The sequence below is a fragment of the Mercurialis annua genome, linkage group LG4, assembly GCF_937616625.2.
Source record: "Mercurialis annua linkage group LG4, ddMerAnnu1.2, whole genome shotgun sequence".
In the NCBI taxonomy this organism is placed as follows: Eukaryota; Viridiplantae; Streptophyta; class Magnoliopsida; order Malpighiales; family Euphorbiaceae; genus Mercurialis; species Mercurialis annua.
The window spans coordinates 27,581,591-27,606,045 of record NC_065573.1 but is presented as its reverse complement, the minus strand read 5'-3'; the positions used below and the strand labels follow the sequence as shown (position 1 = coordinate 27,606,045).

The following is a 24,455-nucleotide window of genomic DNA, read 5'->3' as shown; positions in this document are numbered from 1 at the left end:
TAGATGTGTATTTATTTTCATTTGATTATTGAGAAACATAGGCAGTTGTGGCATTGCTGCAATATTAGGCTTTCCAAACTGGAGATCATAATAATATATTACAATTTTCTTTCCTTGTATTGTCTCTAATCTGCAACTGTCATAGATAATAAAACGATAGTTGGAATCTCACTTAATAGATCTTATTTTGGGTTAATTGATTATTCAAAATGGTATTCGAGTAAGTCTGGTTTCATTTTTTAATTTCTCGGTTTCCTGCTTGGATGTTCGGTCCTAATGACATAGTCGATGTTATCGTTGCAGCGCTGCCTATTAGTATTAAATTTCAGTTTGATGGAAATTGTTAAGAATATTTGACATTGATAAAATTAAGGGAACATAACATAATGAGTTTACGATGGTGATGGATTAATCATACAAATGGCTGATTTTAGTCGTTTTGGATATAGTTGGATCAAATTTTATTCATTTAAATGTGTGCAAGTTTTTGAGTTTAATCCCACATGGATGAAGTTGATCATATGCTTTTTTATTAATTAATGAAGGCTTAGTTATGAAGGGACACTTGAGTACTTACATTTATCAAAAGTCCCTACAAAAGCTCTTCTTCTTTTATTCATTGCTTTAATGCCTTAATGGCCTATTTATGGAGTTTGCTTTAAGGTATGGGAATGTAATATTAAATTATTAATACTGTCACTCATCCCTTCGTTTCCCATTTCTTTAATCTTTGTGGCATGCATTACTTATCTTTATTTAATCTTTAAGTTTATTCTTCAACTTTTATTTATCCAAAATGGCCCCTATCTAGCTATTTTTTTTAATTATAAAAGGAATAGAAGATGAATTTAAAATCAAATAACATATGCCGATTACTAGATTGTACATGCGTAAAATTATTTTATAGCTACTTTTAATTGATAGGGGTGTGGAGACCAAACCAAACCAATCTCTAACTTTTCTTAACTAAACTATAACCAAAATATATACAAACCGAATCGTGATTGAATTAAAATAAATGTTTAGTTTGGATGATTAATTCGATTAACCAAATAACCAAATTTCATAAACATTAATTACTAAAAATTAAAATTTAACAAATTAATTTAATGTTAATTACCCATTTTATACATAATTAAGAGACAAATTAATATTTAAGTCCTACAGAAAATTACAAAAATTACATTGTATATATAATTTGCTTAATTTGTCGAGAAATTTCAGATTAAAAACCAAACTAACCAAAAATAATTCAAAAAATTTAATCATAACCAAACCAAAATATTTTATATCAAACCAAATCCGAACACTGCACACTCCGACTAAGGAGGCAAATAGGCCGCCTCCGACAACCAATTATCAATACTTTTCATTTGTTAATCTCTATTCATATTATTTAATTTTCTAATCGTTTTATTTGATTTCTCCTTTTCAGCAATCAATCATTTTTTTTTCTTTTATCCCTCATTTTCTGGTGGCATTATAATATGTAGGAAACTTATGGTTACCCTCTAAGGTTGTTGAGTTGAGTTGCAGGAGATCTACTCTCAGGTGACACCGGACTCCCCCTGAAGACCGAAAAGGTATGAAGGAGATGCCGAATCTCTAAGATTCGGTAACACGCTAATAAAGACCGAATCCCACATGATCCGCCAAGAGCGCGTCAGGCCCGGGATTCGGGTAAACGACTAAATATGGAAATCTTGTCCTATTTGGACACAAACACTACATATGGAAGGATAAACTCTACTTTAGGAAGATAAGACTATTTAGGAAGACGTTCCTAAATAGGACTCTTATCAGATTAAGGTAGATCCCGACAAATCAGGAGAATCTCTACGATACGGCCGAATCCCTACAAAGTAGGATTCACCTGCCTAATACAACTCTGCTAGGTATATTCGACTACTATAAAAAGAGCACGAGGTATGCCTAGAATCACAATTACATTCATATACTCAAAACGCTGCTAAAAGTTCTAGACTGACTTTAGCATCGGAGAGTTAATCGGACAACCACCGTCCGGTTAGCTTCTACCCTGTTTTGCAGGTTCACTCACCGGTTCAGAAGGCAGACTCCATCAATTGGCGCCGTCTGTGGGAAAAGCTTAACTAAACTTCAAAAGAAGGAGCTTTTCTGAACTCAAAAACAAATCTCATTGAAGAAGATGACTTCTGAAAGAGTAAACCTGAAGGATCAAACGTCACAGAGAAAACGAAAAGCAACAGAACTCTCAACTCCTCCTCCAGTAACTTTTGACGGGAAGGACTTCGGGAGAATAGCTGAAGAGCACAACAAAGCTCTGGTAGTGGCCATGATCATCGAACACTGGAACGTTGAGAGAATCCTGATCGATGAAGGAAGCGCAATAAACCTAATAACAAGAAAGGCCTACGAAAGCCTAGGAGGAGACCTAGCGGAACTAAAAAGAAATGCCACGCCTGTGGTAGGATTTGGGGGCTTGCCAATTAAGCCCAACGGAACAATTACCCTCGACGTCAAGCTAGGAAGGACAAGGAAAAGCGAGGAATTACCTACACGGTTTAGCGTCGTAGAAATCGACCTGCCATACAACGCAATACTGGGGAGACCATTCCTCCACGACTCAGCTGCCGTGACAAGCATAAAGGCACTAACCATGAAGATACCGACGAAACAAGTAATTATCACGATACAAGGAAACCGAGCCGAGGCGAAAAAGTGCTACGAGCAAGCAATAAAAGAATCAGGCGAAGCAATGGCAATAGAAGAAATCCTTAATCACGACATCGAAGAAAAAGAAACAGCACCAGAAGGCGAAACAAAGAAACTCCAACTCGACGAGGAGAAAAGAGTAAATCTCGGCGCAAACATGAACCCGAAGACCGAAAGCGAAATCACGGCCATGCTGAAAAACAACGTCAAAACCTTCGCTGCTAACGCATCAGAAATAGTCGGAATAGACCCCCAAGTCATTACTCATGATCTAAATGTAGCAGAAGCGGCGAACCCAGTGAAGCAAAAGAAAAGGAAGTTCTCGGAAGAAAAACAGAAAATAATCGCTGAAGAAGTAGAAAAACTGGAGAAAGCAGGATTCATACGAGAAGTCCACTACCCCGAATGGGTAGCTAACGTAGTGATCGTAAAGAAAGCCAACGGAAAAAATAGAATGTGTGTGGATTACACCGATCTAAACAAAGCGTGTCCTAAAGATAGCTACCCTCTCCCGGATATCGATCAACTCGTGGACTCTACTGCTGGACACGCGATGTATACCCTAGCCGACGCAGCTCAAGGCTACCACCAAATTCAGATGAAGGAGCAAGACCAAGAAAAGACTTCATTCATCACAGAGGGAGGAACTTACTGCTACACGGCAATGCCTTTCGGCCTGAAAAATGCTGGAGCAACATACCAAAGACTTATGAATTTCATGTTCAAAGACGAGATAGGAAAACGAGTCCAGGTGTATGTAGACGACCTAATCATCAAGAGCGAGAAGGAAGAAACCCATGCAAAAGATCTTGAAGAAACATTCAACATACTAAATAAGTTCGGAATGAAGCTGAACCCTGACAAATGCACGTTCGGCGTACAAGGCGGGAAATTCCTGGGATTTATGATATCTCAAAGAGGAATAGAGGCGAACCCCGAAAAGATCAAGGCAATTATGGATATGAAGGCACCAAGAAGCATAAATGAAGTTCAAAAACTCAACGGGCGAATCACAGCACTCGGTAGATTCATGTCTTGCTCAGCAAAAAGATGCTTGCCTTTCTTCAAAGCCCTCAAAGGAACACAAAAATTTGAATGGAATGAAGACTGCGAGAACGCTTTTGAAGAAATAAAGAAGTTCCTCGTCACCCCTCCATTGCTAAGCAGACCGCTGAAAGGGGAGACACTATACCTATACATCAGCACCACGCACGAGACCATCGGGACAGTGCTGGTAAGGGAGGAAGATAACGAGATGAAGCCAATCTACTACATTAGTCGAGTCCTGAAGGGTGCGGAGACACGATACCCCGAGATCGAAAAAATGGCACTTGCCGTATCGACCACAGCTAAAAAGCTGAGATACTACTTCCAAAGTCACAACGTTGTGGTAAGAACAAATCAACCATTGCGAAAGGCGATCCAACGACCAGAAACCTCCGGAAGATTAGTCCACTGGTCCATCCAACTCAGCGAACACGACATAAGATACGAACCTCGCCCGACTCTGAAAGCACAAGCTTTGGCGGACTTCGTAGCAGAAATAACTCCAACCGAGACTGGCCAACCCAAACCAGCCTTGGTATGGGAACTCCACGTAGATGGAGCGTCGAATGAAAAAGGAGCTGGAGCAGGAGCCATCCTCAAAGGACCCGAAAAAATCAGGATCGAATATGGAGTAAACATCCAATTCGCCGCCAGCAACAATGTAGCTGAGTATGAAGCCCTAATCGCAGGCCTCGGCCTCGCATTAGAAATAAGAACGGAAATCCTAAAGATCTATAGCGACTCCCAGCTGGTGGTAAATCAGGTCAAGGGAGAATATCAAGCCAAAGAAACAGGGATGATCGAATACCTGAGTCAAGTCAAAACACAGCTCCAACAGCTGGAAGCACAAGGAGGACAATGGGAAATCATTCAAATCCCGAGAGAGGAAAACACCGAAGCCGACGCCATCGCCAAATCAGCGTCAGAACTTGGAGATCTATTCACTAAAATGCAGCTAAAGGAAATTCTCGAATCACCAAGCACCAGAAAAACAGAAGTCATGGCAATCGAGGAGGCCGACTCCTGGATGACTCCACTGATCAAATATCTAGACCGCGGCGAGTTACCAACAGACAAAGTCGAAGCCATTCGCACCATCAGAAAATCTGCCAACTACTCTTTTCACAATGGAGTTCTTTACCGAACCTCATTAACTCATCCATGGTCTAGGTGTGTCTCGCCTCAGACAGGAGAATCCATCTTAAAGGAAATCCACGAAGGAATATGCGGCGCGCACGAAGGAGCAGTCACCATAGCAAGAAAAACAATACTCCAGGGATACTACTGGCCGACCATCAAAGAAGACGCAAAAGCATTAGTCAAGAAATGTGATAAATGCCAAAGACACGACAACATCAGTCGTGTACCGGCAGTGCCTCAAGGATCAATGGAAAGCCCATGGCCGTTCGCCACTTGGGGGATTGGCATAGTTGGACCGTTCGAAACGGGAAAACATCAAGTGAAATTCCTAATCGTCGCAATAGAGCACTTCACAAAATGGGTAGAGGTAGCACCTGTCGCAACCATCACCGCAGCCAAAGTAGAGGAATTCTTCAAGAACGAAGTAATATGCCGATTCGGCATACCCCACACTGTAATAGCAGACAACGGCAAACAATTCAATTGCAAGCGGTTCAAGGCATTTTGCAAAGGACTAATGATCAATTTGAAATTTACTTCGGTGGCGCACCCTCAGACAAACGGAATGACAGAAGTCACCAACCGAACCATAGCACAAGGAATAAAAAAGAGACTTTCTCAGTATAAGGAGAACTGGGCAGAAGAATTATACAGCGTTCTATGGGCATACAGAACAACTCCTAGAAAAGGAACCGGCGAAACACCTTTCAGGCTCGCCTACGGCACTGAAGCAGTAATTCCAGTAGAAATCGGTATACCCAGTATCAGAGTAAACTATCTAGAAGAAGAAACCAATGAGGCTAGAACAAGACTATGTCTAGACCTACTAGAGGAGAGAAGGGATGAAGCGGCAGCCCGAGCCGCTACATACAAGAAGCAAGCCGCAAAATACCATAACAAAAGAATGAATTTTAGAGAATTTCAAAGAGGCGATCTGGTCTTACGAAACGCGGAAGTTGGCAGAGGAAACGCAGGAGTAAAGAAAATGCAAGCTAATTGGGAAGGCCCCTTCATCATAGAAGAAGCTACTGGCAAAGGCGCATATAGACTAAAGACAATAACTGGGTCCATGGTACCCAGATATTGGAATGTAGAACACCTGAGAAAGTATTATCAATAAATTCATGGCTGGTACTTATTTCCATTTTTGAAATAAAAGGCGATTTGGCGAAACAAATCTTATAGGCTCGCTCGAGACCTAATACATACAATTTAACAAGAGTCGTTTGAATCTTAGTTAAAAAAAATAATTTAGACTCGTCCGAGTCAAATAAATAAAAGGATCCATTCGGACCTACAAATAAATTACACCAGCAGAAGTTTAGATTAACTTCTCAAAATAACAAACGAGTTTAGATTAACTCTACAACTAAAGAAAAGCAATGGTCAAAAGATCATTATATTAACAGAAGCAAAATTACAAAGGATCCGCCTACGATCCAATACAAAAATAAGGCAAAAGCAAAAAAATACAAAAAAGAAGAAAACAAAAATTAAGCCTTCTTCAGAGCATCTTGCTTCTGCTTATCAAGCTTCGCCTTCACCTCCTTCGCCAAAGAAGCAGGATCCAACTGATTGACTCCAGAAAGATCGACGCCTGGATTCTGCTCCCGCAGCTTTGCCCCGATCGCCAACCGGTACTGAGTCATGACTTGGGAATAAAAGCTCCCAGAGTCACCCAATCGCCGGCGGAGACGCTCCTCTTCTTTCTTCAGATCATCCCTCTCCTTAGTGAGAGCACCTGAAGAAGACTGTAGAGACTCGACTTCCTCGGACAAAGTTCGAACCCGAGCCTCTAAAGCGGAAATCTCCCGAGTCTTGGCAGATACGGAAGACCTCAGCTGCTGGATCAGACCAGTCGCCTCGCCAGCCTCCTCCTCCATCTTCTGTCTCTCGGAGAGCCAGGATTCGGAATCCTTCTGAAGCTTCTTCAGTTGATCCACCGCATCCCTTCGGCGGCGCTCCAAAACAGCGATGGACTGGACCACCTGAGAAAGAAAGCAACAAATAAGAAAAAAAAAAGAGAAGCAAATCATAATATAAAACAAAAAAAAAAGCATACCGAAAAACCGCCGAGACAGGCGAACTCAGCCAAATTATCGCCATGTTCGCGATCAATGGACTCAATGTCCTCTTTTATCATAACATTCTCCATGCAAGCATGAAGAATGGCGACGTTTGAAAGTCGAGGCGGATCCTGCGCGTCCGCCCAAGCCACAAACCGAGGTGCCTCCTCGAAAGACACCCCAGAAGATTTCTTCTTCTTGGGACGCTTGGCAGAAGCTCCAGCCTGGTCCTCAGCAGGACGCTTCTGACCGCCGGTAGGCAACCCCTTCAGAGAAGGAGCTGATTCCTTCGAAGGAAGCAAAGGCGACTCAGAAGTCGCAGCAGGAACTTGATCGCCGAAAGCAAGACCAAGATCCACCGGATTAGGCGTTGGATCCGGTACGGCGACCGAAGACGGATTAGGAACGCCACTGGTGACCTCGCCCATATCTACAGTCATATCGACATGAAAATTGTCAAGCAAATGTTCAAGAGAAGTCGACATCCTACAAAACAAAAACATAACAACAAAAGATTAGAAAAATACCTTCTAAAGGAAGACCCGCCAAAAGTATTTCACGGCGACTCAAATACTGTTCTAAAAGAACGCTGTACTTGGGCTTGTCAAAACGACAATCCGACAGCAAAGACAGGGCGAAGTCCTTCTCCCCATCATCCAGATCAGGTACATTAGTAAGTGAAACCTTACTAGAAGTAAAACTCCACGAAAAAGAGGAGAAAGAAGAGTGCTGAACCAAGAAAAACTTAGGGGTCCAACCCTTCAAAGAAGAAGGAAGACTAAAAAGAGATCGATTCGGTCGACCACCAGCAAAAATAAATTCCTCACCCTTTCGGCGGGAGAAAACATAAAAATAATTAAAAAGAGCAAGCGAAGGCTCCTGCATCCGAACCCTACACGATTCCATAAAAGAACAAAGAAGGCGAATCGCGTTCGGATGCAGTTGACCCAAAGGAACACCTAAATTATGACAGACCTCTACGATTAAAGACTCTAAGGGAAACCTAAGACCCGCTAAAAGTTGCTCATGAAAAATTACTATCTTGGAAGGCGAATCGGTGCTATGATTCGCCCGACACGATTTTGCTGGTCTCAGAATAACATACGACTCAGGAAAGTCAAATTCCTCGGCATACCCAAGTATCTGTTCTCTTGACAAGGAGCTCCGGGTATATTCTAGCTCGTCACGAGCACCCTTCGCCCCCTCAGTTACTTCTGACATTTTAAAATTTTTAAAATGGGGGGAAACACGGAATGATGATGAAATTAAAACTCTAAAAGATCAAAAGAAAGGAAAAGACGAAGAACAAGACGAAGAACAAGAAGAACAGAAGGAATAAAATCAAAATTGAAGAACTACCAGGAAATTAAATTAGAGAAAAGGTAAAATACCTCGCAAGCAAATACGCAGGATCAAAAGAAAGGTAAGGAGCAACTTGAAAACGAGGAATCTTGACAGCAGAAGAAGGAAACCCACAAAAAACTTGAAGAAATCGAAGGTTAGCAGTTGCAGAGAAAGCAAAGGTTGAAAAAAGAAAGAAAATGAAAGAAAATGAGCAATTATATAGCCTGAATCAAAGAAACTGAAAAGACGAGATCCCATAATTACAAATACTAATAGCGCACGAAGACACTTGTCATTCATCCAGTCATAACCCTCTACTGACAGACGACACGTGGCAACACAGAATCTTACTAAAGAAGAAACGTCACCCACAAACATATGAAACGACTCGCCCGGAATACAAAACGACTCGCCCTTATAAGAGAACTCAGCTCCAAAAGAGCCAAAATCCACTAAGGCATAAATGCCAAACTACTTCAGCTCACTTGCGGGGGGGGGGGGGGCTAATGATGGATACCGAATCCTACTGTAAGTATAATGGAGCCGAGTTGCAGGAGATCTACTCTCAGGTGACACCGGACTCCCCCTGAAGACCGAAAAGGTATGAAGGAGATGCCGAATCTCTAAGATTCGGTAACACGCTAATAAAGACCGAATCCCACATGATCCGCCAAGAGCGCGTCAGGCCCGGGATTCGGGTAAACGACTAAATATGGAAATCTTGTCCTATTTGGACACAAACACTACATATGGAAGGATAAACTCTACTTTAGGAAGATAAGACTATTTAGGAAGACGTTCCTAAATAGGACTCTTATCAGATTAAGGTAGATCCCGACAAATCAGGAGAATCTCTACGATACGGCCGAATCCCTACAAAGTAGGATTCACCTGCCTAATACAACTCTGCTAGGTATATTCGACTACTATAAAAAGAGCACGAGGTATGCCTAGAATCACAATTACATTCATATACTCAAAACGCTGCTAAAAGCTCTAGACTGACTTTAGCATCGGAGAGTTAATCGGACAACCACCGTCCGGTTAGCTTCTACCCTGTTTTGCAGGTTCACTCACCGGTTCAGAAGGCAGACTCCATCAGTTACCCTCTAAGGTTGTTGAGTTGAGTTAGTAGCTTATCCGATTTATATAGAGATTATTAATTTAAATATAGAAGCTCGTGATTTAGGAATTTTAACTATATTCATCTCCACTTGTGATTTTTTGTTAAAAAAAATACATAATAAATATCGAATATGTTTAGTTGAAAAGTTATATCCTTTTAATATTTATAAATTATTCCATTAACATCGATATAGTATCTAAATTAATTCTATTTTTAATTTATTTCAATTCTAACTAAATTCTAAAAAGATGAAATCTTTTAAATTAATTCTACCAAACTTAAATCATTTAAGAAATTGATAATAGTTTACAAAAGACAAAACTATCATTCAAAATCTAGACCAAACTAGAATAAAAGATGATCACTATATTTCCTGATTTTCGACAAATTATATTAGTAAATCCCTTACATTAAAGTACATACATTAAAAAATTAATAAAATTATATGTAAATTATAAAATAGTCTGACATAAATACACTAAAAGTCAATATATTAATAAATATATTTTTATTCCACTAATAAAAATAAAGGGCAAGAATTTTTATAAAAATTTATCATTGAAATTTGAAATGGGCTACTATTTTAATAAAAAAAACTAAAGAAATATACATACGAAAAAGAACAAAGGGAATACACTAAAAGGTAAAAAATTTGTTAAATGATTTTTGTTTTTATGATTTTATAGTAAAATAACTACAGTATATTCCTTAAAGTTTAATTTGGAAACTTAAACGAATCAATTCTCACTTGACCTATTATTCTGACTGCTCTATACTAATTGATTCAAAAATATATTTTAATAAAATATTGTGTATAAAATATTTATATCCACGATAAATAATTTTTGTCTACATTCTCTTTTATTAATATATATTTTAGTTTTTCCTATATTTATCAAAATTTAAACTCTTCTTTTCCTATTTTATATATTTTTTTCTATTTATATATTTTTTTATAAAAAAATGTAAATAAACTAATATTATTAAGGTTTAATTGATTTAAAAATTACGAATTGTAGCGTATTTTGCATTTTTCATACAAATTTTCAATTTTGGCAATTTAAACTATTACTACTATATTTTTACAATTCGAAACACCAAATAATTTTACGTTAAAAAAAAACTAATATGACCAACATAATATACATTGTTATGACGTTCATATTAGCAATTTTTAACGAAAAATTGCACGATGTTTCAAATTGCAAAAAATTTAATAGTTGGTGTCCGACATTGTAAAATTAAAAATTCATGTTAAATTTGAAAAAGACACTAAAATTTAATTTTTAAAACGATTAAGCCTATTATTAATGTACAGTCATCATATTCATATTTATTTTATATATTTAATAAACTATAACATAACATATTAACTAGTATTGAAATTTAAAAGTAAATGAGAAAAAAAAGAAGAGAAAATATCTTTTATCTACAATTCATTTTGTTATACCATATATGTATACAGATAATAAAATATGTAATATAATAAAACAAAACTATGGATTAGTAAAATATATTAAATTATAAAAAATAATATTGTACAAAACCATCGTTAGGAACGTGAAATCTCAATTAGAAAGCACGTCCATGGAGCAATACAAAGCACGTTATCAATTTTTATAAAATAAAAATGTTTGTAATTTAATTTAATTATATGTGGGGCCCCACTTGCCGTTATGTAACGATTTGGAAACTGTCTCCTGCATTTTAACTATACAATAAATTCTGGTATGGCGCCGGCACTTCCATTTGCAATTTTTAGACAGAAACACCAAAATTTAGATTTATATTGTTAATTTTATTTTTCTCTTGAAATTGTTAAAAAAAACCGCATTATATTTAGCGGTGCTAAATTTGCTTGAAATTCGGTGGGTTTCTTGCATGGGATAGAGCAATTTCCAGCCTCTGGTCAGCTAGCTCTTCTTGATTCTGATCAAGAGGTATTTTTCAATTTTTTTCTTTCATTTCCTTCTATTTTTTTTTAATTTCAATTCTCAATTTTAGCATTTTAAATTCATGTTAATTTTGTTCTGGTTTTGATTTTATGATTTGTTTATTTGATAAAAAAAATGATGAATTAACATTGTTTAGCGATTGATTATTGCTGATGTTGACGTTGATTATGACAGGCTTGTAGTTGAAATTTGAAGGCTGCTGCGGAGGTTTTGAGATTGAAATCTTTCTTTCCCTTCTTAATGCTAGAACCTGACTTTTTGTTAGGTTTTTTCAGAAGGGAAAGAAAGAAATTTTGTTCTTAAAGGAAATTATCTCTTTCAATTCACCTAGGTTTTCAAGAATAATCATATTCTGGAAATGAGTGTAGTTTCCGGCGTAATTTCGAGGCAATTATTGCCTGCATGTGGCAGCCTTTGTATTTTTTGCCCTGCTATGCGGGCGAGGTCTAGGCAGCCAATTAAACGATACAAGAAGCTCATTGCGAACATTTTTCCTCGGAATTTGGTTAGCATTCTGTCTTCTACTGGCTCCTTATTACATCTCATAATGCTATCTTGAGCAATTTGCATGTGACCACTTGCTAAGTATGCTCTTATACTATACAGAGAAGATTCGAATGTCTTTGGTTCTAGTATGCAGTATTAGCGTGTGTAGTGATAGAATTTAATGATTGTTTGTTCTTATGCGGGTTAACTAACTGTTGGCCGTCCAATTTGAAATGTATTATATGTATAGTTTCCATAATATGTTATTTGAAATATGTCACTTGTACAAGAAATTGTGGTATGTGAGTGAAGGACTACTACTGCAACTTTGGGATATAGATTGGTTATGTGTTAGATTGGAGATAGCTGAGCATTCAGAAAGCAAATTAATGATGAATTTGGTTTAGTCCATTTGGCAGTAGAGAGAGCCAGGAAAATATTGTGATTGAGAAGATAATAAATTCCTCCTTATGGTCCGAGTCTCATTTGAAAATGTTTATTTTTTCCTAAAAAGAAAATATCCTTTTTGAGAGCATTGCTCCTTTTGATGAATGTTGGCCTGCTTGTTACTTGCAACTTAATTATTGGCTGGACCACCTCTATTACAATGTGAATCCTGAAATCTATTCGTATGCAATACTAAGCCTTTCCAGTTCTACCTGAGACAGCATGAAAAGCAAAAATTCATCTGGAACTTTCATTTTGTTCAGCAGTGATGTGAGTCCATTTTAAACTTCTCGTCTTATGAATTCTTTGTTTCTTGGTCATTGAATGGCAGGATGACGGGCCAAATGATCGGATGATTGCCAAACTATGTGAATATGCTGCTAAAAATCCTTTGCGCATCCCGAAGGTATTATTATTGTCATTACTATTTTGTTTAAAGCTCAAAATATTCCTTCTTGTAAGACAATATTAATTGAGAAATTCACTTCCAATCATAAGATAAACTCTCTTCTGTACTCATGTATGTACGTGAGTAATTTTTTGTTTGTTTGAATATGTTGTGGTTGATGCAGTTGGCCTTAATGTTAAACATGCTAGCAGCTAAATTGTTATCTTATACTATAGCTTTCATAGGTCAATGTCATGAAGTCATATCATTTTTATTGAACTTTTTAATCTTTTACTTATGATAGTAATGCTTTTTACATATTATGCCTGCTTGATAAAGGCTTCCCAATTTTGCATGACAAAAAGATTCTGAAGCACAAAGCAGTGAGCATTATTTGTGAAGTCAAGAGACAGCAACTTACAAAGCTGAGTTGATCACAGCTAAAAATCACTGGGAGCATAATTCCCTCGGAAAATTAGTTTATGTTTTATTAATCTACATCCCGTGTGTAATAATTCAAACTTTAAATGAGTTACTGCCACGTGGATAGGAAATATGGAAATTACTGGTTTCTTTACACTTTTTTATATTTTAGCTACAGGGTAGATCGTAATTGAACAAACTAAAAAGTGGAGTGTTTTTTTTTGTGTGTAACAGAAAGTCAAAAGATGCTGATAAGTTGAACGACAATGTTGTAAATTCTAGTTTGCTTTATTAACTAATATTACTTATTTAGAGACATTGTTGCCACAACAAGCAATCACTGATTGGAGAGAGTTTCTTACTCTTATATTGTTCCAAACCTTTATTCTTTCTTTCTTTCTGGTGTGTTCTCTGCAAAATTTGTGTTGTCTGCTATATTTTGTTATTTGTTTTGTCTTAGATTTTCTAATCAGCTATGTTCTTGACCCCCTTATCGGATATAAGTCTCTCCTGCATCAGGAATGATGTTTAAAGCTAAATTTAGAAGAAATACAGTGCTCTAGTTTGCTGTTTTAAATTTGCTGTTTATATTTTGCTGTTACTAATATCTACAAAACTATCTCACATTTTCCTTTGATGTTTTACATAGAACACTACACACAAGAATAAATGATTAAGAAGTTATTATAAATAGAACATTACCCAAACATAAGTAAATGATTAAGCAGCTGTTCTGAATGATGTGGATTTTGGTTATCAGATCACAAATACTCTTGAACAAAGGTGTTACAAGGAGCTGAGAAATGAAAATTTTAGAGCTGCAAAAATTGTGATGTGCATTTATGGGAAATTGCTGATCTCTTGTAAGGAGCAAATGTGAGTTTTTCCCCCATCTTTTCGTATAATTTAGACATTTTAATTTGTAACATGCCATTTATCCAGTTGTTCAGAGACTAATTACTTATGAGTTCATTTGTATTTGTATCGTTTCTATGTTGTTAGCTACTTATGGTGTCCAAATTCGTTAGATTATCCTCTCACAGTATATTGAGAGTATGGAGTTCATTGTTAAGCACACTATTTTCTGCTTAGCTACTTATGGTGTGTTGAAATTTGTTAGGTTATCTTCCTGCTGTCGCATGTTGAGTATGTGGGTTTCCATAGTTAGGCACATTACTTTCTGCTTGAGTCTGGGTAGATTTGATGTAGTGAACGTCCATGGAATTTACTAGTGTTGGGACAATACTAGCTAAGATTGACTCAATGCATGCAAAAAAGTTGAGTGTGGGGCTTATTGTTAGGAAAATTTTAAAAACTATAGGCTCGACAAATTTGGATTTTTAAACACGCATCAGTTAATTGTGAAGGATCCATCATTGTTGTTCTTTGCACCTCCCTCCTCGAGTCCTTTTTTCCATATGTGGCAGATTTTAATACTGGGGACTATTTCATAGGCCGCTTTTTGCAAGTAGCTTATTGAGTATTATGCATACTCTGCTGGATCAATCACGACAGGATGAACTACAAATTGCAGGATGTGAGACTCTGTTTGATTTTGTCAATAATCAGGTTAGTGCTATTAGTGCTAATTCTAAACTTTTACTAGCTTCAGGTTTATTTTTGATTTACTTTTCTAGTTTTTCCTTATAATAAACCTCAAGCTTATCTCATCTAAATCGATTCTGCAGAAGGACGGATGTTACATGTTTAATCTAGAAGGTTTTATTCCTAAACTCTGTCAGTTAGCTCAAGAAGTGGGAAATGATGAAAGGGCAAAAAATCTGCGTGCAGCAGGACTGCGGTCTCTTTCTTCAATGGTATCTTATTTTTCTTACTTAACTGCTTTTCTGAAGCTGTAACAGAGATCATTTTAAAATTTGTGATTCTTACATGACCCCATACTTGATAGCAATCAAATGACCTTTTTAATAAGGTAAACTTTTGTTTTCTGCTTCTGGGAGCACCTTATCCATCTCGTGACTTGTAGTTTATCAAAAGAATTTGCCAAGTGCTATGTTTGGTTCTACCAAAAGGTTTTGCTTTCTTCTTTTTTCTTTTGTGGTCTGGCACATTTAAACTCAGCTCTATCTATTTCTTCATTGTCATTCATTTACAGAATGTCTACAATCATATAAAAGTCAGATTGCTTTCTTTTGAGAAGTTCCTAGTAAATACAATGAGATAGTAATTCATATATGTCGCTTATGGTGCATGGACAATCATAAGTGGAAAGCATCATAAGATTTAATTGTGTTTGGTTTTTGAGTCGGAATAGTTATAGCAACATCTTGTTTTCTGCTTACACAAGACATTACATTGGGTTGTCATTGTTACATTGGGTTGTCATTCTTATACTGATAGGGTAATTTTGCTGTCGCAGATATGGTTAATGGGTGAACATTCTCATATATCAGTGGAGTTTGACAATGTAAGCAACTATGACTTTGCTGAATGAAATTTGCTTATTGTTGCGTCAATTTCATTTGCCTCTAAGCTTTACAAATTTCTGCCAAAGTCTTGACCTGAAATATGTCGCAAATATATTTCACTTATTGTCTTTTTCACAATATTTCAAGTATTGCGATTTTAGCATATAGAACAGGGTTTTCCATTTAAGAACAGAAAATTTGGATTAATGCTGTATTTGTTCAATATGATCCCAAACCCTTACAAAGGATAGAAGTGTTAATAACTTGGTAAATAAAGGCTGATAAAAGGTAAAAGCCTTTGCTGTACTTTTGGAGAAGAAAAAGAAATTTGCTGGTTCGGGTGGGACAGGGGGAAGGAAACAACAACTGGAGATGGAGACAAAAAAAAGTAGGCCGGCTTTAGTTGTTTTAACAGTTTGTACAAGTGCATCTTAATGAAAATTGAATTTTTTATTTCTTCAAGACATGCATAAAAAGAAGTGGATAAAAAATAAATAAAATAATTCTTTTTTTTTCTTCTTAGTTACAGACATGATATTTAATATATATTGTTGCCAATAAAATATGTGCGAAAAGAAGAAAAATCATTGTCAAATGTATAGCTGATATACGTTTTATACCACTGAACAGATTGTCTCTACTGTCTTGGAAAACTATGGAGGCTGTAAGAAAAATTCAGGAAACCTTGATACTGACAAGCAAGGTCCTCAGAATAGGTGGGTAGAAGAAGTGCTCAAAAATGAGGGTCATGTGATTCATGTCAGTCCACCAGAGTTCATTACAAGAGTTCCTTCTTGGAGGACAATTGTAAATGAAAAAGGAGAAGTAAATGTGACAGCGTAATTTCTTGCCACAATATTCTCCAGATGAATATATGATGTCAGTAATTTTGCTTGAAGATCTGATCATTCTTTTATTTGGCAGCGAGAATGCTCGGAATCCCTGCTTTTGGTCCAGGCTTTGCTTGCATAATATGGCCCAGCTAGGGAAAGAGGCTACAAACATTCGCCGTGTCCTGGAATCATTCTTCCGTTACTTTGATAATTCAAATTTATGGTCGCTTCAATATGGTCTGGCCTTCACCGTGTTAAAGGATATGCAGCGTTTAATGGATGAATCTGGTAATTCTGGAATCTATTTCTTTTCTACTTCACGTTTTATGCTCTCCTTCTCAAATATAAAGCATTTAAATTTTTGTCTTTTTTGTCTCGATAATTGACTAATCTTGTCTTCCTATTTCTTTTTCTTTTCTTTTTATGCTTTTAAGGGCAAAATACACATGTTCTGCTGTCTACTTTGATTAAGCATCTTGATCACAAAAATGTCCTCAAACAACCCAACATGCAGCTTGACATTGTTGAGGTTACCACCTGTCTTGCTCAACATGCAGAGGCTGCTTCTTCGGTGGCAATAATTGCTGCTGTGAGCGATGTCATGAGACATTGGCGGAAATGCATACATAACTCAGTTAATGATGCAAAATTAGGAGCTGACGTAAAAAATTGGAACAAAAACTTTAGAGAAGCATTAGACAAATGCCTTGTGGAATTATCATACAAGGTAGCACTTATCACCAATAGTATAAAGCACTAAAAAAATTTATTTGCTTTAAGAATAGGCTCTGAGAGTGTTTTAGATTGTTTTCCTATTTTAATTCTCTTGCGCGTTCTTGCAATTTTTCCGGTGGAACTATTCATGACTAACTGGTTGTTTTTGGCGAGCAGGTTGGGGATGCAGGCCCAATTCTTGATGTTATGGCAGTGATGTTGGAGAACATCTCTAATACTTCAGGTATAGGCGGCACAACAATTTCTTCTGTCTATCGTACTGCTCAAATTGCAGCTTCCGTACCAAATTTGTCATATCAAAACAAGGTAAACTTGGAAAACCTGGTTTATGTTATTATTGAAAAGTACATTGCTTACATTTTTATGTAGCTTATTAAAAAACACGCTCTTTGATTGTTAAAGGCATTCCCCGAGGCCTTATTTCATCAGTTACTCCCAGCTATGATGCATCCTGACCATGAAATTCGACTTGGAGCTCATCGCATCTTTTCTGTTGTTCTAGTGCCATCATCTGTTTCCCCATGTCCATCCTCGGCTTATATTGGGCCAAAAAGAGGTTTAGATCTTCGAACGCTGTCTAGAACTGTCTCTGTCTTTTCTTCATCTGCTGCTTTATTTGAGAAGCTAAGGAAGGAGAAACCTTCCATTATGGAAAATTCTTCTCAAGACAAGAATGAAAATGTTGTTCTCGAGGGTGAGCAAATAAGGAACGGGATGCATGACAATCTAAAGCTCTCAAATAGTCAAGGCTACAACGCGAAGAATTCTCTTGCATCTCTAGCAGCAGATGGAAATTCTCGGAGCCTTTCAGATAAGGGAATAGTAAGTTATGGAAATTTTCGTTGAAATTAAGTTTCTTAATCTGTCTCACACTTTTACATTATGATGTGTAACGCAGGTTACATCACACTGTGAACCGCAACCCAAAAGAAAATACCTACAAAGGCTAAAACTTAATATAGAGATTTAAAAAAAAAATGGCCGAATGTAATATGAAAATATTCAATTTCCTAATAGAATTATTTATTTAAGTTTCCTCCAATTGAAAGAAGAAAAATATTTGTCAAAAGCTCTTTAAAAAATTAGGCACAGGTCTGGGTTAGGATTAATCAGAAAATCCAACCCTTGATTTAGGATTGGTTTAATAAATAGCTACAATAGAACTTATTATCTTTTTATTAGAAGAAAGATTATATTGAGATAAACATTGAAGTACATCATAAATCAACTCTTATAAAATATTAAAGAAACAAAATAACCAAACAATTGATAATCAACTTCTTTAGCAAATAAGCTAAGTAGTATGTTAAATTTTAATTTATATCAGTGTAGCTTGAACGTACCAAAAGTTGGATTGACTCTACCGAGTTGCGGCCTTTTGGGCTTCAATTGCAAGAAACAAATTGGGCCATAGTGGGTCCCATCTTCATAATTTATGCTATCTGGATGCCAGAGATAGTTTTTCCTGCTGCACTTTATTATAAGTCATAAATGGTTCTAGCTTTCTCAGTCATAGATTTATTACTTGAATTTTGGATTTCAGGAGATTGGTTCTTTAAGGCTGAGCAGCCATCAGATTAGTCTTTTGCTGTCATCAATCTGGGCAGAGTCTATTTCTTCTGCCAATACACCTGAAAACTATGAAGCAATTGCTCATACATATAGCCTGGTTTTGCTGTTCTCTCGAGCCAAGGTAACAATATAATTGATATCACATGATAGTCATCTTTTGACACTAAGTCGGCGGTTATTGCCTTCAAAAGAATTGCTTATGATGAAGTTCACTGTTTTTTTTTTATCTATAAACAAGACATCTCTCTAGTATGTATAGAAAAAATTGTGGAAAATGGATTATCACTATTTGGCTACTTTCTGCAATATAACCTGTACTTATTACAATGCATCATTCGGTTAAATTGTAGTTTAGTTTAAAAGAATTAATTACCAATCTCAAACTGTTAAATCTTGGATAACTCTAGTTTGAAATGTTGTAAATTCAAGTTTTTAAAGTTGACCATATATGCTAATAATTCCAAAATGGTTTCCATGAAGTTTCAGTTGGCTGATTAAGTAGTATCTTCTGCTGCTAGGTTATAGCATAATGTAGTTTAAAAGATTCAAATACCGACTTCAAACTATACTTACTTTTAGTTAGAAATGCTACAAAAATTCAGGTTCTTTAATTGACACAATATGCCATTTTCCTGAAATGATTTCTCATAAAATTTCAAATGGTGGAATGAGCATTCTCTCTTTTTTGGGTTGCTTTTTGACTTTGTTATATCTATGTTTTGTCACAGAATTCCAGCCATGAGTCCTTAGTTCGAAGTTTTCAGCTTGCATTTTCTTTGAGAAACATCGCTCTTTATCAAATAAGTAAGTTCCCATAGTTTGTTTCCAGCAATCTTTTGGATTATTATGTACACATTTTGGAACAAAAATGTAGTATGACTTTTACGGGCCATGATTTGTTTGCATGATTGAAAATTTATCTGCACTGTATCTAATGTGGTGCTAAAAAAACAACAACAAGGTTATGCGTCCCTATGAAAGGAGAGAATAATATACCATAGTTTTTTATCTTAATAAAATTGGCAAGTTAGGTGATGTTGTGGTAGATGCTATCTTTGTAGTTAATTACTAATATATTTGAATTTTGAAATTATTACCAAAAAATCTTGAGGTTGGACTTAACTAACTGGTTGTTCCCTAACTTTAATAGTGAATTGTTTTCCTTCTGATTTTAATTTCATTAATTCTTTCCGCCTTTGCTAAATTGTGGTGTTAATCAATATATGTCAAAGTACTCGATTGATAGAAATAAACTTAATTTTAGTAAAAGTTCGTCCAAAATAATATAAAAACTTACAAAATTATACTAACTAATTATATTAATTACTTCAATAATAAAACGAATAAAAAATATAAAATTTAGTATAATGTCTTTAAAACAGTCAATTTCATTTTCATTGATTATCAGCCAAATATGTTAATTGAATAAATGTAAAAACTAATAAATGACTTAAAAATTCATCAACCATGTTATCTTGCGGTATGAAAAAATCATAAATATTAATTTAGAATATTTTACAACCAAATTATTTATAAACATTTAAAATGAATTAAGTAATTAATTTGAAGACGTAATATCAAAATTTCGTAGAAACATTATCAGAGTATCTTATTGATATAGATCTAGAGAACTTTTTTGAATCAAATAACTTTCTTATTGCTGATAAATGTGGCATGCTGCCAAATTATAGAATATTTTGGAATTGGAAGCTCATGTGAACCACACGCCGGCACTGATGAAGGGGCATGACAACCATTTGTGTAGGAGCATTAGCCCCTCCAAATATTCGTAGCTTTTTCCTTCTTAAGAAATTTTTTCTTTTAGCTTGTTTGACCCTTCAATTTTTTTAACTTTTATACTCCTCCAACTATAAAAGTTAAAAGGCAAAATGATTTTTATATCTTTAACTTTGACAATTTTGTCAAATATATCCCTAAAAGATAATTTGGACATTTTGGCCCGTCAATTTTTACAAATATAATTTGGACATTTTGGTTCGTCAATTTTGCGAATCGGGAAAATTATATCAAGCTCCAAAATTGACAGGCCAGAATGTCCAAATAATTTTTAGGGATAAATTTGATAAAATGATGTTGTGGATATAAAAATCATTTTGCCTTTAAAATATTGTATATGTATTTTTGAAAAACTCTCTTAAATTAAGTCAATACGGTGTTTTGATATAAAAAATTATGAATTTTTAAAATCAAGTTTTTAAATTAACTAAATTATTCGTTATATAATTTTTAATTAATATATAAATTAGTATTTTCATTTTGTTAGGTTGTCAATAATTTAGTAATTGATTTTTAAAATTTTAAATCTATTTAGCTATTATTCAATAAATATATTTAGTTGATAATCAATGAAAATTTTACAGTTCATTATGTCCATTCCCTATAGCTTTTGAAAAACGGCATGCTGCTTATTCAACTCATCCTTTAGTTCAAACATGAGTCCTGAAGACTTCGATGCCTTCATAATGTTGGGTCTTTAAAAGTCTAATGTTGTAACCAACGTTTTTATTTGACTGAAAGATAATGATGGTAGCTGCAACAGTCTAGGGAAATATATGTATAAAATACATGCATGAGTTAGTCTGGGTCCTTTGAAGTTATTTTCCATATCCTTTGCATCATAATGAGGAGATGACAAATAATTTTTTGTAATCTGGTGGATGCCAGTTCTGAATTTCACAACATTACCCTTTTCGCAGAGACACTCCCACCGTCACGTCGTAGATCTCTATTTACCTTGGCAACTTCAATGATTCTGTTTTCATCAAAAGCCTATGATATTGTTTCACTTGCTCATTGTGCGGAGGTGGTACTTAAAGAAAAATTGGTATGTAAATCTTTGCTGATAAAATTGCAGCCACATGAGTTTACATTGTAAGCATACGCTAGACAGATGCTTTGAGGTTACGTCTAGGACTTTATATTCTTAGCAAGCTAAGGGCTAAATCTTGCTTCCATTTATCTTGGGTTAGATGTATCTTACTCACTTGAATTGGATTTTCTCTTTGAATCAGGTTGATCCTTTTCTGCAATTGGTAGAGGACAGGAAGTTAAAGGCCGTTGATACAAGACCTGACCACCCTACAACTATTTATGGATCCAAGGAGGATGATGTCTCGGCACTGAAATTTCTTTCAAAAATAGATGTTACAGGGAAACAAAGCCAGGAATTTTTTGTTGCCGAGATTGTGAAGAGCTTTGAGTTGCCAGATGTAAAGCCTTTATTTGAGTTTTTGTATTATGTGATTTTCTTTATTAATTTTACTCATCGAAGCATGTATAGTTGGTAATGATTAATGACTCCTTTGCAGTCTGAATTATCTTCTGTGCAAGAGCAGCTTCTCTGCGAATTTGTACCTGATGAAGTTTGTCCATTAGGAGGCCATTTTATGGATGCTATTCATCAAGCAGATCAGGTTGGTTGAAAATTTAATTATATTGCAGAGCTCGCTGCCCTCCTTTATATCTCCTTTTCTATTTCGATCAATGCTTGGACTAAAATGGTTCTGTTGATCACTGTGCAGGGTGCTCCAATTGTAACAACCGAGGAAGATGCTTTTCTAGATTCCTTTGAAGGTCAAGCCAAAATTAACAAAGAGTTGGTTGTTCAAAGGCACGAACTACTGAGCGTCAGTCAGCTTATGGAATCAGTATGTTGTCCGTCCATATCATGTAACTATTTAGTTTTAGTTATCCAAAGCGTCTCTGTGAGTCGTGCCAGGAACATTCATATTTAGAATTGGTTTCTCACTATGAAGTAGATGATAGCATAAACCTGCTAGATAATAAAATTATAGTTAAGAGTCTCACTTAATAGATTGAGTTTTTGAGTTGATTGATTATTGAAATGGTATCATAGCCTCAATGATTGAAAGTTCTACTGTTTAGATCTTTGACAACCTCCATTTGATTAATTAAATATTTGAGCACAATGTTAGATGGGTATGTGTTTATTCACGCTTCAAGCCCAATGAGCATTTGGGCGCCCTGTGCGTATTCACGCTTGAAGCCCAGTAGGACTTTGTATGTTGGGTGTGCATTAGAGGCAATAAAATAACCTAACAGATTGAGCTTTTGGTTGATTGGTTATTTGACAGTATCTACTGTGTTTCTTTTATTCTAGGGCTGTTAAAGCTCGCCTTTAAATAAAACTGAGAAAATCTGATTTCTGATAGCATTATATTTATTCAGGTCTTGGACGCTGCGCATCAAGTTGACAGAATGTCAATAACTGCACCTGATGCGTCTTACAAGGAAATGGCCCTTCACTGTGAGAAGCTTCTAAAGGGAAAGCAAAGTAAGATGTCTAATGTGATAAGCTCACAAACGAAGCAGGATATCTTGTTTAGTATCTCTCAACAGAATCATAGCGAAGAGGAGAAGAAGGTGAAATTCCTTGTTCTCATGTTGTTTTTCAAATGTGTTATTTTTTTGTATTCAACCAAATTTCAAGATATGCTACTTGCACACATCGTGTATATATATAGCTTTGAATGTGTAGTCGACTTCTCATTACGAAATGCCTTTTAACTGTATTGCAGGCTGGACATCCTTTCATTGACCAGAACTTCATGGCAAGCCAGCAAAAACTATCGGTTGGGAGTTTCCCAATGCAATGTGCAACAGAATATCAACACCATCCCACCTTCTTCAGGCTACCAGCGTCGAGTCCGTATGATCACTTTCTAAAAGCTGCTGGTTGCTGATCCTAATGAGAAATGGAAACTCTAGTCGTCTTCTTTAGAGCGGAAAAGAAACTTTCCTTACTCAAGTCAAAAGCAGCTCAATCGCATACAGGCCTCACAGCTAGAAGTATCTGCTGTTTCCCAGAAACAGTTTCAGTGTATTTAAGAAGTGAAAAATGCGAACAAGGTTGGTTGAGTTTGATTTCCCGTTAGATTCTTGAACCTTTCTTGTCTGGCTGTGGAAGTTTCTTTTTGCAGTTTTTGGCGGATTGCTACTTTGGCAGCGATCCTCAGTCCTTTTTGATGTGTATAGAACAATAATATGCTTATATGTTATTCATTTCAGTCCGTGATTGTGATGGGATGGATAGATTGTGTAAATTTCCAAAATGTGATCATCATAATACAGGATTTGGGACAATTGAAGAGATTAAACTCTATTCTTTTACATGCTATAGAGATTTTTCTTTTTCTTTTTCTTTTTTATTTCAGAAAATAGATCAGAATGTAGTAGAGAAAACGTTGTTGTCAACTATGAAAAACGCCTATGTATGGTTACGTAAGATAAAGATTTGTGTTTTCAGTTTTGGCTTTCGTTTAGTCAATTTTGGCTTTCAAAAGGCAATCAAATATGTTGAAAAAAAGATAGCACTCGAGGTAAATTTATGTCCGAACATATGTTATAATTTACGTTTTGATTTTTCTTATTTGAAAGTCAAACAATATGCTCCTCCACTTTTGTTTTTATCATCAGTTTAATTTTTTTGTTTATTTTTGATGTTAGTCAACCGAATTAAAAGTTTTAATAAAAAAATTAATTTAATTTAGTTCTTAAACTTATCTTTTGATAAAATATAGATAAAAATTATAAATTTATGAAATTCAATGGTTTAATAAATTTAATTTATTTAATTTTTCTTTCTCACTTTTTTTTAGTTTTTAAAGTAAAAAAATTTAAAAATAAAAAAAATTGTTTTTTAGAAAAGTTAAAATATTAAAAATTAAATTGAAGCCGTTAACACACTAATTTTATAATAATATAATTTTTATTTAAACATATCAAAAGA

General features: G+C 35.6%; 1 protein-coding gene across 1 annotated transcript; it reads left to right on the top strand.

Moving 5' to 3' along the window:
* Positions 1–11,144: 11,144 nt before the first annotated feature.
* Positions 11,145–23,971, top strand: LOC126677169 (protein SEMI-ROLLED LEAF 2). Its single transcript, XM_050371658.2, has 20 exons — positions 11,145–11,357; positions 11,547–11,877; positions 12,637–12,711; positions 13,877–13,992; positions 14,571–14,685; positions 14,805–14,933; positions 15,497–15,544; positions 16,176–16,384; positions 16,470–16,666; positions 16,813–17,105; positions 17,270–17,419; positions 17,516–17,935; positions 18,657–18,806; positions 19,414–19,489; positions 21,403–21,530; positions 21,718–21,915; positions 22,015–22,119; positions 22,228–22,353; positions 22,895–23,089; positions 23,245–23,971. The coding sequence occupies exons 2-20, from the start codon at positions 11,731–11,733 to the stop codon at positions 23,407–23,409; spliced, it is 3,042 nt and encodes a 1,013-aa protein (XP_050227615.1). The 5' UTR covers positions 11,145–11,357; positions 11,547–11,730; the 3' UTR covers positions 23,410–23,971.
* The last annotated feature ends 484 nt before the right edge of the window (positions 23,972–24,455 follow it).

Coding starts and splice junctions, on each gene's coding strand:
- LOC126677169 (XM_050371658.2), top strand. CDS start 11,731: ATGAGTGTAGTTTCCGGCGTAATTTCGAGGCAATTATTGCCTGCATGT. Junction 17,106..17,269: donor TTGTGGAATTATCATACAAG/GTAGCACTTATC, acceptor TTTGGCGAGCAG/GTTGGGGATGCAGGCCCAAT. Junction 23,090..23,244: donor ATAGCGAAGAGGAGAAGAAG/GTGAAATTCCTT, acceptor ACTGTATTGCAG/GCTGGACATCCTTTCATTGA.